Here is a 15,876-nt window from a genome sequence, read left to right on the forward strand (position 1 = left end):
TCAATAATTGGTTACAGGGAGTATACTGGGTAATTTTAATAAAAACATTAGAATTGAAACTGCTTTGCATTGTTTTATATGAACTAACCTTAGGGCTACATTATACATCTCTAGTGATATTTTAAGTGTGTCTGTCTAGTAATGGGTGAGACCACAGAGGCCTATTTTATAGGCACAGTTTGTCAGGCTAAAACAAGTTTAAATTTGCTTCCAAAAAACTTATATTTTATTTGCAGAGTAACTGGTGTTGATGTGAGTGAGAGTTGTAAGCAATGAGCAAAGATTGTTCTGTTGTTTTGTGTGCTTTGATCATCTAAAACTTTAGGCATATACACAAACAATTTGTTTTATGTAGTCCTATGGGTGCACTTTGCTATAACAAGGCAAGTAAAACTCCCATTTGAAAGGGGAAGAATAAAATATCAATACCTTATAATAAGGCATTTGTAAGAAATGTTCCTAGAAAGGTTTCAGAGTAACAGCCGTGTTAGTCTGTATTCGCAAAAAGAAAAGGAGTACTTGTGGCACCTTAGAGACTAACCAATTTATTTGAGCATGAGCTTTCGTGAGCTGTAGCTAAGGTGCCACAAGTACTCCTTTTCTTTTTGTTCCTAGAAAGGTCACCTTAACCCAGAACTACCCCCTTCTCCTCCACCCCGACTCAGTGGGACAGCTGAGCATGCCCAAGTCAGGACAGACTGATGAGAAATAGGGTAGACTCACCCCAAACTGTCTCTCTAGTTATTTTATCATTAGATTATACCAAGCCAGTGACAAAAGTGAACTTTTGTATCACCACCCTGGTTAACAAGAAGTCAAAAATGCAGTCTCCTTCAACATTCCAACACTGGACTTTATGGTGAGTGGTTACTGAAAACCAATTTAATCAGAGATAGTGTCCTTCCAATACTAAGGGATCAGCTAATTAGCCAGGTGAATATATAATTCAGATCTTACCCAATAACCATGCTGATGCCAATCCATTAGTAGCTAAAAACTAAAGGTTTAAAAAATATAATAAAGAAATAAAAGGGAGTTATTGAATCATTAAATGATCATATACATACAAATTATTTTCACTGTTCATAGATCAGGATTACAGCTGTAATAGAATACACTGGTAGCTTACAAAATTCTCTCTGGAATCACCAAACAGATTGGGGGTCATCACTCCTTGTTTAGAACTTCCTTGTTAGAAGTCCAGTCCACAGAAATGAAGCAGGAAATGAAGACAAACTAGAGATGTCTTTATATATCCTCTGCCATGTGCTTGGAATTTTACTGTGCGAAACAAAGCCCATAACCCGTTTATGGAAAATTACTGGCCCAAGATGGAGTCCAGGGTCATATGAGCATATCACATGTCCTTACATGGTTTGCTGACTTACAGGGGTTGGCCATTGGCCCCTCAGTGTCTCAGGCACGCTGAGAGAGAACTATCTGGGCAGGATGAGTTTCTTCTATGGACCTTTGTTAGAGTGAAGTGTTTTTAATGGGCCATCAACACAGAGCTGTCTAGTCTAGGTGGTAATTGTCTTCTCTTTTCCCCCAAAAAGAAGTTAGGTGTGATAGGCTTAAATGTTGTTTGTCCAATCCCATTATCTTCAAGACAAACACAAAAAAAAGAGAAAAAAGAATAGCAAACATAGCACATGCAGCATCTCTTTCTGGGGCTGACTACTTGCAACCTCACTGCAAGAGAAACACAGGTACAGCACGTGGTCTGATTAGCCACTCCAAGACCTGACAAACTTGTTCAAGCATTGGGCTGTTTAGGCCACTGCTTTTTATCTGCCTCTCTGGTCATAGCTCACAGCACTCTTAGAAAACATGCAGTCATGGCTAGCTGAGCCAGACTCTTATTAAACAAAAGGCAAAATGAGAAAGATAAATAGTAAGATGGGGAAGGGAAAGGACACATCAGGGAGGGGATGACAAAAGGAATGCAATTCTTACATTTCAGGTATTGTGCAATACTTAGCTGAAGCCAGTGGAGGTGGTGATGTCATCTGTTCTCTGACCCTGTCTCAGGGCTGGCCAGGATACTGAAGGTCTACTGCTGTCAAGGTGGATTGTGGTGTTTCAGCCATGATGGGCTTCTTGGGATTCTTTAAATTCACATGTCCTCCGGTGCTTTGTTTCCCTTCCAAAGAGTCTTTTAAGGACCCCCAAAAGGGGGTGATAGATAGAATAGTACATCCTGTGATTATTTTGCCTATTAATTAGACCTAATTTCTGACCCACCATTAATTTCCCATTATTTTCTCCTTTTGTTTACCATTCATCATATCAACACAGTCCTTGGGCATTATCACTAGACCTTTTTGTTAGCTTTAATTCAGTCTGTCTCCCTTTTGTACCTTTTCCTAAACAATTCTATATAATAGTCTGAGCTGGACTTTTGATACCTTGGACAACTTAGCATATAGGCCTCTGAACAACAGTCCTGTCACAAACTCCAGATTGCTTTGTCTTGAATTTTTATTTGAAATCGACAGACATTGGGAATTTTTATTCTTCTCTCAGTCAGTAGTTTCTGAAAAATACATATTCATTTGTAGTTGAAAGCCCATGCTGTTGCTTGAGTATTTCATAAAGGCATCTGAGTTTAAAAAAGGAAGAAGCTGAAAATGGCTGACAGTTTAAGAAATTGGATGGTAACAGACTGCAACTCCCAATGATGATTGAACCTGGTGATATCCTGAACATAAAGAGCCCACAACCAGTGGTTAGCTGTTTCCATCTCTTCAGACATAACAGGCTTCAGATTCCCATACAGAGTAATCCTGGACTCTAATTTCATAGATTCAATATAAACAAAATACTGTACTTAAGAATATCAGAACATAAGAACAGCCATACTGGGTCAGACCAAAGTCCATCTAGCGCAGTATCCTGTCTTCTGACAGTGGCCAATGCCAGGAGCTTCAGAGGAAATGAACAGACCAGGTAATTGTGATGTTGCACCCCATAATGATTTATAGAAATATGCTTATGAATGTAAATAACTGGACATAACTGGAATATGTTTTATGCTACATATGCCATGTAACATATCTTTGCAAAGGTTATGTTCTACTGCATGTATTCATCCTATTCATATGCATGTATCATTTTTATATCTGAAGTTATGAGCATTGGCTCTGTGCTTGTATTTAAAGTGTGTGCTGTAGAAAGCACCTAAGCCAAATTTGATCAACATAGTGTGAGGGGGTTATTCAAGTAAATGGAAGTAATTGGCGAACAATGGATCTTGATAAGACGCCAGTCCACATCTGAGCTTTCCTGGGAATGTTCCTGTAAAGAACTAAGTCATTCATGGACGTGTGACTTGCCTATTTCACCATGATTTCAACAATTTCCATCCCACCATCAACCTCAGCCTGGTCCAGTCCACACAAGAGATCCACTTCCTGGACACTACAGTGCTAATAAACAATGGTCACATAAACACCACCCTATACTGGAAACCTACTGACCGCTATTCCTACCTACATGCCTCCAGCTTTCACCCTGACCACACCACACGATCCATCGTCTACAGCCAAGCTCTGCGATACAACCGCATTTGCTCCAACCCCTCAGACAGAGACAAACACCTACAAGATCTCTATCAAGCATTCTTACAACTACAATACCCACCTGCGGAAGTGAAGAAACAGATTGACAGAGCCAGAAGAGTTCCCAGAAGTCACCTACTACAGGACAGGCCTAACGAAGAAAATAACAGAACGCCACTAGCCGTCACCTTCAGCCCCCAACCTAAACCCCTCCAACGCATTATTAAGGATCTACAACCTATCCTGAAGGATGAACCAACACTCTCACAAATCTTGGGAGACAGGCCAGTCCTTGCCTACAGACAGACCCCCAACCTGAAGCAAATACTCACCAACAACCACATACCACACAACAGAACCACTAACCCAGGAACCTATCCTTGCAACAAAGCCCGTTGCCAACTGTGCCCACATATCTATTCAGGGGACACCATCACAGGGCCTAATAACATCAGCCACACTATCAGAGGCTCGTTCATCTGCACATCCACCAATGTGATATATGCCATCATGTGCCAGCAGTGCCCCTCTGCCATGTACATTGGTCAAACTGGACAGTCTCTACGTAAAAGAATAAATGGACACAAATCAGATGTCAAGAATTATAACATTCATAAACCAGTCGGAGAACACTTCAATCTCTCTGGTCACGCAATCACAGACATGAAGGTCGCTATCTTACAACAAAAAAACTTCAAATCCAGACTCCAGCGAGAAACTGCTGAATTGGAATTCATTTGCAAATTGGATACTATTAATTTAGGCTTAAATAGAGACTGGGAGTGGCTAAGTCATTATGCAAGGTAGCCTATTTCCCCTTGTTTTTTTCTACCCCCCCACCCCCCCGTTCCCCGAACGTGTGGACGTTCTGGTTAAACTTGGATTTATGCTGGAAATGGCCCACCTTGATTATCATGCACATTGTAAGGAGAGTGGTCAGTTTGGATGAGCTATTGCCAGCAGGAGAGTGAGTTTGTGTGTGGGGGGGGGGGGGTGAGAAAACCTGGATTTGTGCTGGAAATGGCCCACCTTGATTATCATGCACATTGTAGGGACAGTGGTCACTTTGGATGAGCTATTACCAGCAGGAGAGTGAGTTTGTGTGTGTATGGGGGTGAGGGGGGTGAGAAAACCTGGATTTGTTCTGGAAATGGCCCACCTTGATTATCATGCACATTGTAGGAATAGTGGTCACTTTGGATAAGCTATTACCAGCAGGAGAGTGAGTTTTTGTGTGTGTGTTTTTTTGAAAAAAAAAAAAAGGGGGGTGGGGGGGGTGAGAAAATCTGTGTTTGTGCTGGAAATGGCCCATCTTGATTTTCATACACATTGTGAGGAGAGTGGTCACTTTGGATAAGCTATTACCAGCAGGAGAGTGAGTTTGTGTGTGTGGTTTTTGGAGGGGGTGGGGGGGTGAGAAAACCTGGATTTGTGCTGGAAATGGCCCACCTTGATTATTATACAAATTTTAAAGAGAGTGGTCACTTTGGATGGGTTATTACCAGCAGGAGAGTGAGTTTGTGTGTGGGGGGGCGGAGGGTGAGAAAACCTGGATTTGTGCTGGAAATGGCCCAACCTGATGATCACTTTAGATAAGCTCTTACCAGCAGGAGAGTGGGGTGGGAGGAGGTATTGTTTCATGGTTTCTGTGTATATAATGTCTTCTGCAGTTTCCACAGTATGCATCCGATGAAGTGAGCTGTAGCTCACGAAAGCTCATGCTCAAATAAATTGGTTAGTCTCTAAGGTGCCACAAGTACTCCTTTTCTTTTGACTTGCCTATGTGACTCCAAAACTCCATCTTGTAGAGGGGATTCTACACAGGGGGAGGGAGGGGTTTAGACCCACAAGGATAAACTATATAAAGCCTTGGGAGACCCCTCCATTTTGTCTTCAGCTGGCTCAAGAGGTAGCCTCTCCACCTCCAAAAGATACCTGAAAGAAACTGGAACAAAGGACAATAACCGCAGAGGTGTGAGTGATTGCTGGACCCAGACTAGAAGGAGGCTAGTCTATAAAAGAAGCTTACTGGAACATCTCTGAGGGTGAGATTTCATCTGTAATCACTTTCTTACTGTATTAAGCTTAGATTTGCATGTTTTATTTTATTTTGCTGGTAATTCACTTTGTTCTATCTGTTATTACTTGGAACCACTTAAATCCTACTTTTTGTATTTAATAAAATCACTTTTTACTTATTAACTAACCCAGAGTGTGTATTAATACCTGGGGTGGCGGCAAACAGCTGTGCATATCTCTCTATCAGTGTTATAGAGGGCGAAAAATTTATGCGTTTACCCTGTATAAGCTTTATACAGGGTAAAAGGGATTTATTTGGGGTTTGGACCCCAGTGGGAGTTGGGTATCTGAGTACTGGAAACAGGAACATTTCTTAAGCTGTTTTCAGTTTAGCCTGCAGCTTTTGGGAGACATGGTTCAGACCTGGGGCTGTGTTTGTAGGAGGTGAGCGTGTCTGGCTCAAACCAGGCAGGGCACTGAAGCCCCAAGCTGCCAGGGAAAATGGGCTTAGAGGTAGTCTCAGCACATCAGCTGGCAGTTCCCAAGGCGTTTCTGTGATCCAACCCATCACAGTAATCATCAAGTGATCCATCCCGTCACCCTTTCCCAGCTTCTGGCAAACAGAGGCTAGGGACACCATCCCTGCCCATCCTGGCTAATAGCCATGGATGGACCTATCCTCCATGAATTTATCTAATTCTTTTTTGAACCCTGTTATGGTCTTGGCCTGCACAACAAACTTAACTAAGTACAGTGTCTACATGCTATTTTTGTATTGCTATTTACTGATACTTCCACAATGCAGTGTCTGGTATATTTAGCCATTTGGGTTTATATCAGAGGCGGGCAAACTATGGCCCGCGGGACCCTCCTGCCCGGCCCCTGAGCTCAGCTAGCACCTGGCCCCTCCCCCGCTGTCTCCCCCTCCCCTCTGCACCTCAGCTCACTGCGCTGCCGGTGCAATGGTGTGGGCGGCGCAACTGCAGAGCCCGGCCTGACCCGGTGCTGTGTGCTGCACAGTGGCGGGGCTGGCTCCTGCCGGGTGGCGCAGCCGTAGCGCTGCCAGCCACCGGTGCTCCAGGCAGCACAGTCGGGGGGCAGGGGGGGTTGGATAGAGGGTAGGGGAATTTGAGGGGCTGTGGGCAGGGGGCGGGGCGGTCAGACAGTGGGGAACAGGGGGGTTGAATGGGTGCATGGATTCCGGGGGGGGCAGTCAGGAATGAGAGGAGGGGTTGGATGGGGTGGCAGGGGGCAGTCAGGGGCAGGCGGTCCAGAGGGGGACAGGGAGCAGGAGGCGGTGGATGGGGCAGGAGTCGTGGAGGGGGCCATCAGGGGACAGGGAGCATGGGGGGTTGGATGGCGTAGGAGTCCCGGGGGGCCATCGGGGGCGAGAAGCAGGTGGGGTTGGATAGGGGTCAGGGGCTGGGCCATACCTAGCTGTTTGGGGAGGCACAGCCTCCCTTAACCAGCCCTCCATACAATTTTGGAAACCCGATGTGGCCCTCAGGCCAAAAAGTTTGCCCACCCCTGGTTTATATACACACCTGGTGACTTCTGTGTAATTACACCTGCTTATACCAGGTCTGAATCTGGATTTTTATGTCCATAAATTTAGAAAAAGTATAACTCCTATTATAACCCATTTACTATTAAAAATAAATTCAGAGCTGGTTTAGCATGCAGGAGGATAAAAGTTGTGCTTCAAATAGAATAGATTTTAAGGATGACAGACCAAACATATGCCTGTAGAGATGCAAAGAACTTTACCACTGAGTCTGTAGCTACTATAACTGGATTATTAACCACTTCCTGTACTACTGTTTTCCTTTTAATCAATCTTAATATTTTCATAGAAATTCCTGTATTATGTATATGATCACAGTAAGTATCTAGAAAAAGGCTTACTGAAAAGCACTGAAACCTAATTGAATAATTAAATTAGGTCGTTGACAAAAAATTAGTCCAAAGGCACTCAGTATGTTGTTCTGGTACCATGGTGAGTCTGTAATCCATGTCAATCTATTTGCCAACTATTTTGTCTTCTCTCCTCCATTAGGGGGCAGTACAGTTGATATTTCATGGAAGTCATTTGTATCCATGAAGAAAAGGAGTACTTGTGGCACCTTAGAGACTAACCAATTTATTTGAGCATAAGCTTTCGTGAGCTACAGCTCACTTCATCGGATGCATTCAGTGGAAAATACAGTGGGGAGATTTATATACACAGAGAACATGAAACAATGGGTGTTACCATACAGACTGTAAGGAGAGTGATCACTTAAGATGAGCTAATACCAGCAGGAGGGTGGGGGGTGAGAAAACCTTTTGCAGTGAAAATCAAGGTGGGCCATTTCCAGCGGTTGACAAGAACGTCTGAGGAACAGTGGGGGGGTGGGGGTGGGGGGGAATAAACATAGGGAAATAGTTTTACTTTGTGTAATGACCCATCCACTCCCAGTCTCTATTCAAGCCTAAGCTAATTGTATCCAGTTTGCAAATTCATTCCAATTCAGGAGTCTCTCGTTGGAGTCTGTTTTTGAAGCCTTTTTGTTGAAGAACTGTTACTTTTAGGTCTCTAACCGAGTGACCAGAGAGATTGAAGTGTTCTCCGACTGGTTTCTGAATGTTATAATTCTTGACGTCTGATTTGTGTCCATTTATTCTTTTACGTAGAGACTGTCCAGTTTGACCAACTCCCCCCCCCGCTGGTATTAGCTCATCTTAAGTGATCACTCTCCTTACAGTGTGTATGGTAACACCCACTGTTTCATGTTCTCTATGTATATAAATCTCCCCACTATATTTTCCACTGAATGCATCAAATCAAGTGAGCTGTAGCTCACGAAAGCTTATGCTCAAATAAATTGGTTAGTCTCTAAGGTGCCACAAGTCCTCCTTTTCTTTTTGCAAATACAGACTAACAGGGCTGCTACTCTGAAACCTGTCATTTGTACCCATGGTAACTTCCATGTGACATTACATAACTCCCTGCTACTTCTAGCGGAGAGAAGCTTCTTGCTTGGCCTTGGCTAAGATCAAGCGTCGTATCCATTTCTAACACGTCGTAAAAGAAACCGGAATAGAAAGTGCTGCAACCAATGTTAGCAGAAAGCCATTAACTCTTTTTATTTCCTCTTCGGTTTACAATGGAAACCTTCCCCCTCTCTTACTGTAAACTTTCCTACGCTGAGCTCTTTGGGGGTGGAAAGGAAGAAGGCTGATTTAGGTGGTAAAGTTTTTGCTATAGAAGCTTTCTGTAGCTCTGCTCTCCCTGGTGCTGCAGCAGCTATCGTTCCAGCTCTGCCCCTCCAAGAAAGGTCTCAAGGCCTGAGTTTTTATGGGTATTTGTGCAGAGGAGAGGCGCTCAGCTCTCCCACCCGTTTCACCCTTCAGCTGTCTGTGAAGGCCCATCTCCCTCCCGGGGGGGGAATGGACTGCGCTGTAGCGCTCACGAGGGGGCAAGGGCGGCTGTGAACAGGAGCGGCGGGGCTCGGTAGGGCCCGTCCCCACGCTGCCCCCGCGGCGCTACCCTCCCCGCAGCCGGCGGCCCCCGCCCGCCACCCTCCGCGCTCTGAGGGAGGCTCCTGCCACACCCCTCTTCCTACTCCCCAGCCGGGCCCGGCCGCTCCCCGCCCCCCCCCCGCAGGCTCCGCCGTTGACTTCAACGGAGCAACCTCAGACACCAAGTGCGCCACAGCTTCGCGTCCGCTCTCTGAGGGGGCGGGGCGGATTGTGAGTGGCGTCTCCAGCGGCCAATGGGCTGGCAAAGCGCCTGACAGCTAGGCGGCGGGAGCCAACAGGCGCGGGGCGGGGCGAGCGCGGGCGCCTCCGAGCGGGCTCGCGGGCGGCCGGAGCGTAGCACTCGGCGGAGGCAAGCGAGGCGGGAGGATGCGGCTCTGGAGCTCTGCGCTGTTCCGGGAGCTGCTGCGGCTCAGCCAGCCCGGTGGGGCCGGAGGCTCCGCGATCAGGCGACCGCCAGCCCCTTTCGCTGCGGCCGCCTGGGGCGCCGGCTCGCTCCCCAGCCCCGGGCGGCTGCCGCCGCCGCCGCCCCCCGCCCGCAGCGTCTGCACCCGCTCGGAGGGGGCCCTGCAGGAGCCGGGCAAGGGGCCGCCGCTCTCCGCCAGGGCGCCGCCCGCCGACACCGGCAACAACAACAACCACAACGGCGGCCAGGAGCTCGCGGGAGGCGGCGGGGACAAGTGAGTCTCTGGGGCGGGAGGCGGGGGCTGGCGGGCGGCGCCGGGCCGGGGCGCTGGCCACGCGGGGAGATGCCGCTGGCGGCGGGCCGTGCCTGCGCTGGGCGGCGGGCCCCGTCTTGGGCGCGGAGCAGAGCGGGGTCACCGCTCGCGGGCCCGGCAGAGAATGAAACAACATTCACTTAAACACTTTTTTACCATCTTCTTTGTGTATTGACTCCTGTGCGCATCTCTCTCTCTCCCTCAAGGGCGGAAGCAGATAAATGCTGCAGACACGCCGAAAGAAATCTTGCAGTGTCCATCAATATCAAGGAAAAAAATCTCAAAATAGTGCTGGTACAGGCTTCTATTCTGAATGTCTGGTGTAAATTTATTTAATTCTAGTATTAAAATAAGATATTTTTAATGGATCTTTCTGTACTGAAGTGCAGTGGATTGCATCAGCAAATTTCATCAGGATTCAGCAGATTATGAACATGCCATTTTTAATGGCCTATAAATTATCTGCTGTAATCCGAATGGGGGGAATGTCAGAATCCCTAGTCTGGGGGAAATAGTTGCTGCTATAAACTGGAGACCAGTGATAGTCTTGAACATATTGCCTGCTTGAAGACAGTTGGATATTTTTCTGTAAAAAGCACTGTAGTGCTGTTGAGCAGGAAATACCTACATTTCAGTTCAGATAAGACCATAGTAGTAATGCTTTTTTGTTAGAATGGTATTTTGTGTGAACAAAAGTACTAGAAGTAAAGTTATGTACCTCTTGTGCTAATTATTAAAGGTAACCTCAGTACTGTCAAGTACAGTATGGTCAGTTCTCTAATGGTGTTCTCAATTACACTGCTATATTGGGTGATTTTTAGCAGTTAACCATTAGATTATCTGATCTCCAACCTATAATTAATAGAGGTAGAATTAATGTGAATGTTGATTATAGATGTTTACATTGATTCCCATGGTGTATGGCTAGAGGAGTAGGTAGGTGGATTGATTGGAATGTGTGTGTTGGTCTCATGGTCCTATGAGGGTGGGGAGTTGAAAACGACAGAGAGCAGCCAAAAGCTGATTTCATTAAACTCATTCTCATATCTGAGAGGGCTTAACATTTATCGCTCACTGAGCTAAACTTATTAGCTAGGAAAGGGTTCAAACCACAAAGGGGAGTGGGACTTTCATTATTAAGGTCTAGGGAACAACACATTCATTTAAAAACTTGAGCACCTCACAAATGCTCTGACTGCTGGGAAAAGAAAAGATGCTAAAATGTCTATCTGAAGGACTCCATCTTTCATATCGGCCTTTAGCTCAGGGGTGGGCAAACGTTTTGGCCTGGGGGCCAAATCGGATTTCCAAAACTGTATGGAGGGCTGGTTAGGGGAGGCTGTGTCTCCCCACACAGCCAGGTGTGGCCCGGCCCCCGCCTCCTATCCGACCCCTTCTGCTTCCCACCCTGATGGCCCCCTGGGACTTCTGCCCCATCCACCACCCCCGGACCCTCCACCCCTGACTGCCCCCCGCCGTCCCATCCAACCCCCCACCCCCGGACCCTTGCCCCCATTCAACCCCCCTGTTCCCTGCCCTCGGACCGCCAGATCCCTATCCACACCCCTGACCACCACCCCAATTCCCCCGCACTCTATCCAAGCCCCCCTGCCCCCTTATCGTGCTGCCTGGAGCACTGGTGGCTGGCGGCGCTACAGCCGCACTGCCAAGAGCACCGGGTAAGGCTCTGTGTGTTGCTTCTCTCTTTCTCCTCAGGCTTTAGCTTATGTGAGGGCAGGTCATCCCCAGTACTGGGTGTATGAAATTTGTGCTAAATTAAACTCCTATTATTCTTATGCACACAATGTGTATGCATAGTATATTTTGTGCACAGGCAAAGTTTGCTATTTGGGTATAGTTTCATGAATGATTGTAAATATAAATTAATAATGTAACATTAATTTCCATGAAAAGAAAAGGGGTACTTGTGGCACCTTAGAGACTAACAAATTTATTTGAGCATAAGCTTTCGTGAGCTACAGCTCTCTTCATCGGATGCATCCGATGAAGTGAGGTGTAGCTCACGAAAGCTTATGCTCAGATAAATTTGTTAGTCTCTAAGGTGCCACAAGTACCCCTTTTCTTTTTGCGAATACAGACAAACACGGCTGCTACTCTGAAACCTGTCATTAATTTCCATGGTGGTTCTAAATGCAGTTCATAGAATTATTGAACTTTAATGTCAAGATAATATTTCATATTTCAGTGAGAGAAACGTACGCTGTATGGTTACGGATGCAGAAAGGGCAGCATCCTAACTCCCTAATTTGAATTCTTATTCATTCTTGTTGGTAGATTAATTCCAAAGTAGTTATATTATTTTACAGACTTCACCTGTATAACCTATATCAATGCAGTGCAATTTACTAGTGCAAATTGTAAATAATAAAATGTCTAATCACTTTGATATGACTTAAAAAAAAAAACCTGTTTGATCACACGTGGGGCTAAAAAATCACAAGCCACATTTTAAAAATCATTCTCATTGTGTTCTTTGAAGCATGGATGTATCTAATAGTCAGTACTTACTTCAAGCTTTAGTGCTTAATGCACAGAGAGTAGTTTCTTAGAATGGCCAGAATTCAAGACAATTACGCAGTGATTTATAAATAAATAACCAGTTTCCAAATACTCTTTTTCCAGCTGAGCAGGCAGTGCTGGAATTATCACAACTTTTCAGCCAAACTGCTCAGTGCTGGATGCTTCTAGTTGGGAATTTCTTAATGCATGATTTCAGAAGATTGATCTATTGCACAAACATCACAGGCATACCAAGCTCGGCTTTAAATATTTCTATATATAAATAAGCAAAGAATGAGAAATTAAAAAAAAAAAAAAGGGGGTTAACTGTTCCATAAAAATTTGTTGAGCCCCAACATATGTAAAGTTTCAGAGTAGCAGCCGTGTTAGTCTGTATTCGCAAAAAGAAAAGAAGTATTTGTGGCATCTTAGAGACGAACAAGGTTTTAGGTAATGTTTATATAGAATGTAGCTCTGTGTAAAGTGCAATATAGAAAATTTTTGTGTGTGTATAATACAAACAATTGTCTCCTGCTCTGATTCTCTTACATGCTGCCTTGGTTGTTTTGAGGATGTGGGCTGAGGTACTGCTAGTCTGTGGATCCCACCAGTCTTTTTTAAGTTATCTGCCTGTTACTGAAAAGATAGCAAACTTTTCTTTTTCTTTCCTCATAAAATAAGATCAAGGGGACATTTAATGAAACTAAAGATGACAAATCAAAAACATAAAGAGATGTGTTTTTTCATACAACACAGCTTGTGGCACTCACTGCTGTACAGTAACGGAGGTGAATAACTTAGTGGGGTTCAGAAAGAGATTAGGTGCCTACATGGATAACGAGAAAATCCAGAGTTGTTATAGTAGCTATTTAAAACAAATAGTAGTACCCACTGTAGGAGGCAGGACGCTGGACGAGGTGGACCAATTATCTGATCCAGTATAGAACTTTGTTTTACTGAATGGCTCCAGGGTCTGCCTTTACTGCTGCTCATGATTTTGAAATGCACAGCCTTCTGCTCCTGTCAGCTAGTTAGTTCTGTAGCTCAAGTGGGAAAAGTTTGTGGTGCAGTGCTGAAGGTTTAGAATAAGTATGTATGAAGCCTATGTATGAAATTACATATTAACCTTTCTTTTCATGATTTTTTTTTTTATTTAGGCCAAGCACTTGAAAGTTTAAAAAATGCCAAATTTATAAGCACCTGCTCAACTTTAATTCTTCCCTTTTGTGCATATATATATATATATATATATATATATATATATATGTATGTATGTTATGGTAGTCTGATTACTCGATCATATTATTTGTTTTCCACACGATCCTTGTCTCATTCAGTTCACAGGATGGATGCACAAGGGGGCAAAATTAAGGTTGAACAACTGTAAATTTGACGTATTGTAACTTTAGAGTAGTTGACTTTGCAATCTTAATAACTTTGAAATGTAGTTTTTTGTGTATAATATTTGTATAATTTTCAATCAAATATCTTTGTACACCAGAAATGGGGGGTACTTCTTTCAGAAATAGAGAAGTTCTGTCATGTTAGAAACATACATAGTTTCTCTGCTTGTTAATTTGTAATTTTTTTCCTGTGATAGACTGAGTGATACTTCTTTTTAGGATTTTGTGTAAATTCCTATTTATAAAATCAGAAAAAATATTTGTGGGAGAAGTGTAGATTTGAGACAACTGGGCTGCATATGAAACAGCTGTAAAATAATTTTTTTAAAATGTCATATTTTTAGGGTACAAGAATCTGCAGAAGTTGTCATGGCTGTTTTAGTCATTCAGTCTACGTCATGGGCCAAAAGCAGTATTTCCAGAACTTCTGTACTTGGCTGTGTCTAGCCTGAATGTACTGAGATGTTTCCTTGAATTCTATTTTCAGCATAATGCACATGATTCTTCCTACCTCTTGTATTTTAGAGCAGGGGAAAGAAAATCTTTTATTGACGTGAGACCACTGTGGCCCTGGTCGCTAGAGGGGCCACACTGAGAATACTCAGGGCAAGCTGCAAAGACTAGGGCAGATGATCTGCAAAACTGGTGGTTTGTTCTATAATTAGATTTTACCAACCCAGGGATGAAACAGATTCTGTAATACCTTACTGATTCTCAAGAAGCTAAAATACAGCTCCTCTTAAGCAATCTAGCTTTTGGCTCCCACCCAGACAGCCAAGTCTAACGTAGCGAGCATTACTTAAAATCTTATTCACCATATATGATAGTCTACTAGCCCCAAGAAATCAGACACATTACCCACCAGGTCAATTAATATTTCAGATCTTGCCCAAATACACACATACAGCCAAGTCTTGTTAACTAATCTAAGATTTATTTAAGAAAGAAAAGAATGTTATACATACAGATAAGAATAAAAGCCTTGGGTAAGTTTCATAGCGAGATGACATGCTGCTGATTTGTAAAACTCCTTCCAGAATCAGTTCAATTAGGTTATAGTCCAATAGGCAGTCCACGTGTAGAGTTTGTTCAAATTTTTCTATGAGAATTTGTCGGGGTAGTCCAGGGCACACCTGGAGATCTCAGTCTTGTGACTGGAACTTCCCCTGACAACGTTTAAGCGGATCTTAGATAAAAAAGGATTAGGCCCGAGACCTTCTTTTCAATTCCCAAGCAGGCTGAGAAGCCTCTTGTCATAGCAGGACAGTTGGAAGAATGGGTAATATACACTGTTGCTTTGAAGGAAATCTCTATTTCCTAGGCATACACTGATAACTAGTTGCATTGATTAGCATAAGGCAGTTAACATTCAAACGGTTCATAAGTAGTTTACTACAAACGTCAAAGAGAAATAAGGACAATGATATTACACCACAAGTTTCATTTAAATGTTAATATCCCCTTTTGATCTCTGGCTCAATATAATATAGTGATGAACTATCATAAGAACAGAAGTTTAACATCTACAAGATAATTAAATCACATTGTTAAATTTCTAACAGATGTAGGTAAACACAGACAAATACAATTAGTCTAATTCTCTAACAATACAGACCTCTCATCTGTTTAACATGGCTTTGGTAACTATCTACAAGGAATGGCCCCATTTACCATTTCAGTACCTCTTTAATATGTCCTTAAAAGTTGATTTTGGGTCACTTAGCCTGCTGGTTGCCCAACCGTCACTGGCTCTGTGCCACAACCACTTTATGCATAAGTTATCTAGGTTCTTTATTTTAAAAATACCAAAACACTGTGAGCAGAGCTGACTTAAAGTCATAGGTAGATCACAATAGCCCTGACCCAGGACACTGGTTTATGATTCTGAAATACAGTAAAACAGTTACTTAGGTTCTCTATTAATGGTGCTTTTATAACTTTCAAGGCTGGTTTACAAGTGATGTGGATGGTTTTAAAGGGTGAGATTAGACTCTAATAATATAGTGTATCCTTACCTAGTTAATTTATTTTCAAATCCAGCCCAGGTTACATAGAAAGTGCCATACAAGAACAGACCAGTGGTTCATTTGATCCAGTATCTGACAGTGGTCAGTACTGAAGGTTCAAGAAACCCAA

General features: G+C 43.8%; 1 protein-coding gene across 3 annotated transcripts in view; it reads left to right on the forward strand.

Annotated features, from left to right (window-relative positions):
• The first annotated feature begins 9,422 nt into the window (after positions 1–9,422).
• The window catches only part of GLS (glutaminase), a 107,778-nt gene continuing 101,324 nt past the window's right edge, over positions 9,423–15,876 (forward strand). For all 3 annotated transcript variants that reach the window (XM_084643286.1, XM_084643288.1, XM_084643287.1), the window contains exon 1: positions 9,423–9,778. In XM_084643286.1, the coding sequence (XP_084499412.1) occupies positions 9,468–9,778 (311 nt within the window). In that variant the 5' untranslated portion in view covers positions 9,423–9,467. The remainder of the gene's footprint in view (positions 9,779–15,876) is intronic.

The sequence above is a fragment of the Lepidochelys olivacea genome (assembly GCF_965140295.1).
Source record: "Lepidochelys olivacea isolate rLepOli2 genome assembly, chromosome: 11".
Taxonomy (NCBI): domain Eukaryota; kingdom Metazoa; phylum Chordata; order Testudines; family Cheloniidae; genus Lepidochelys; species Lepidochelys olivacea.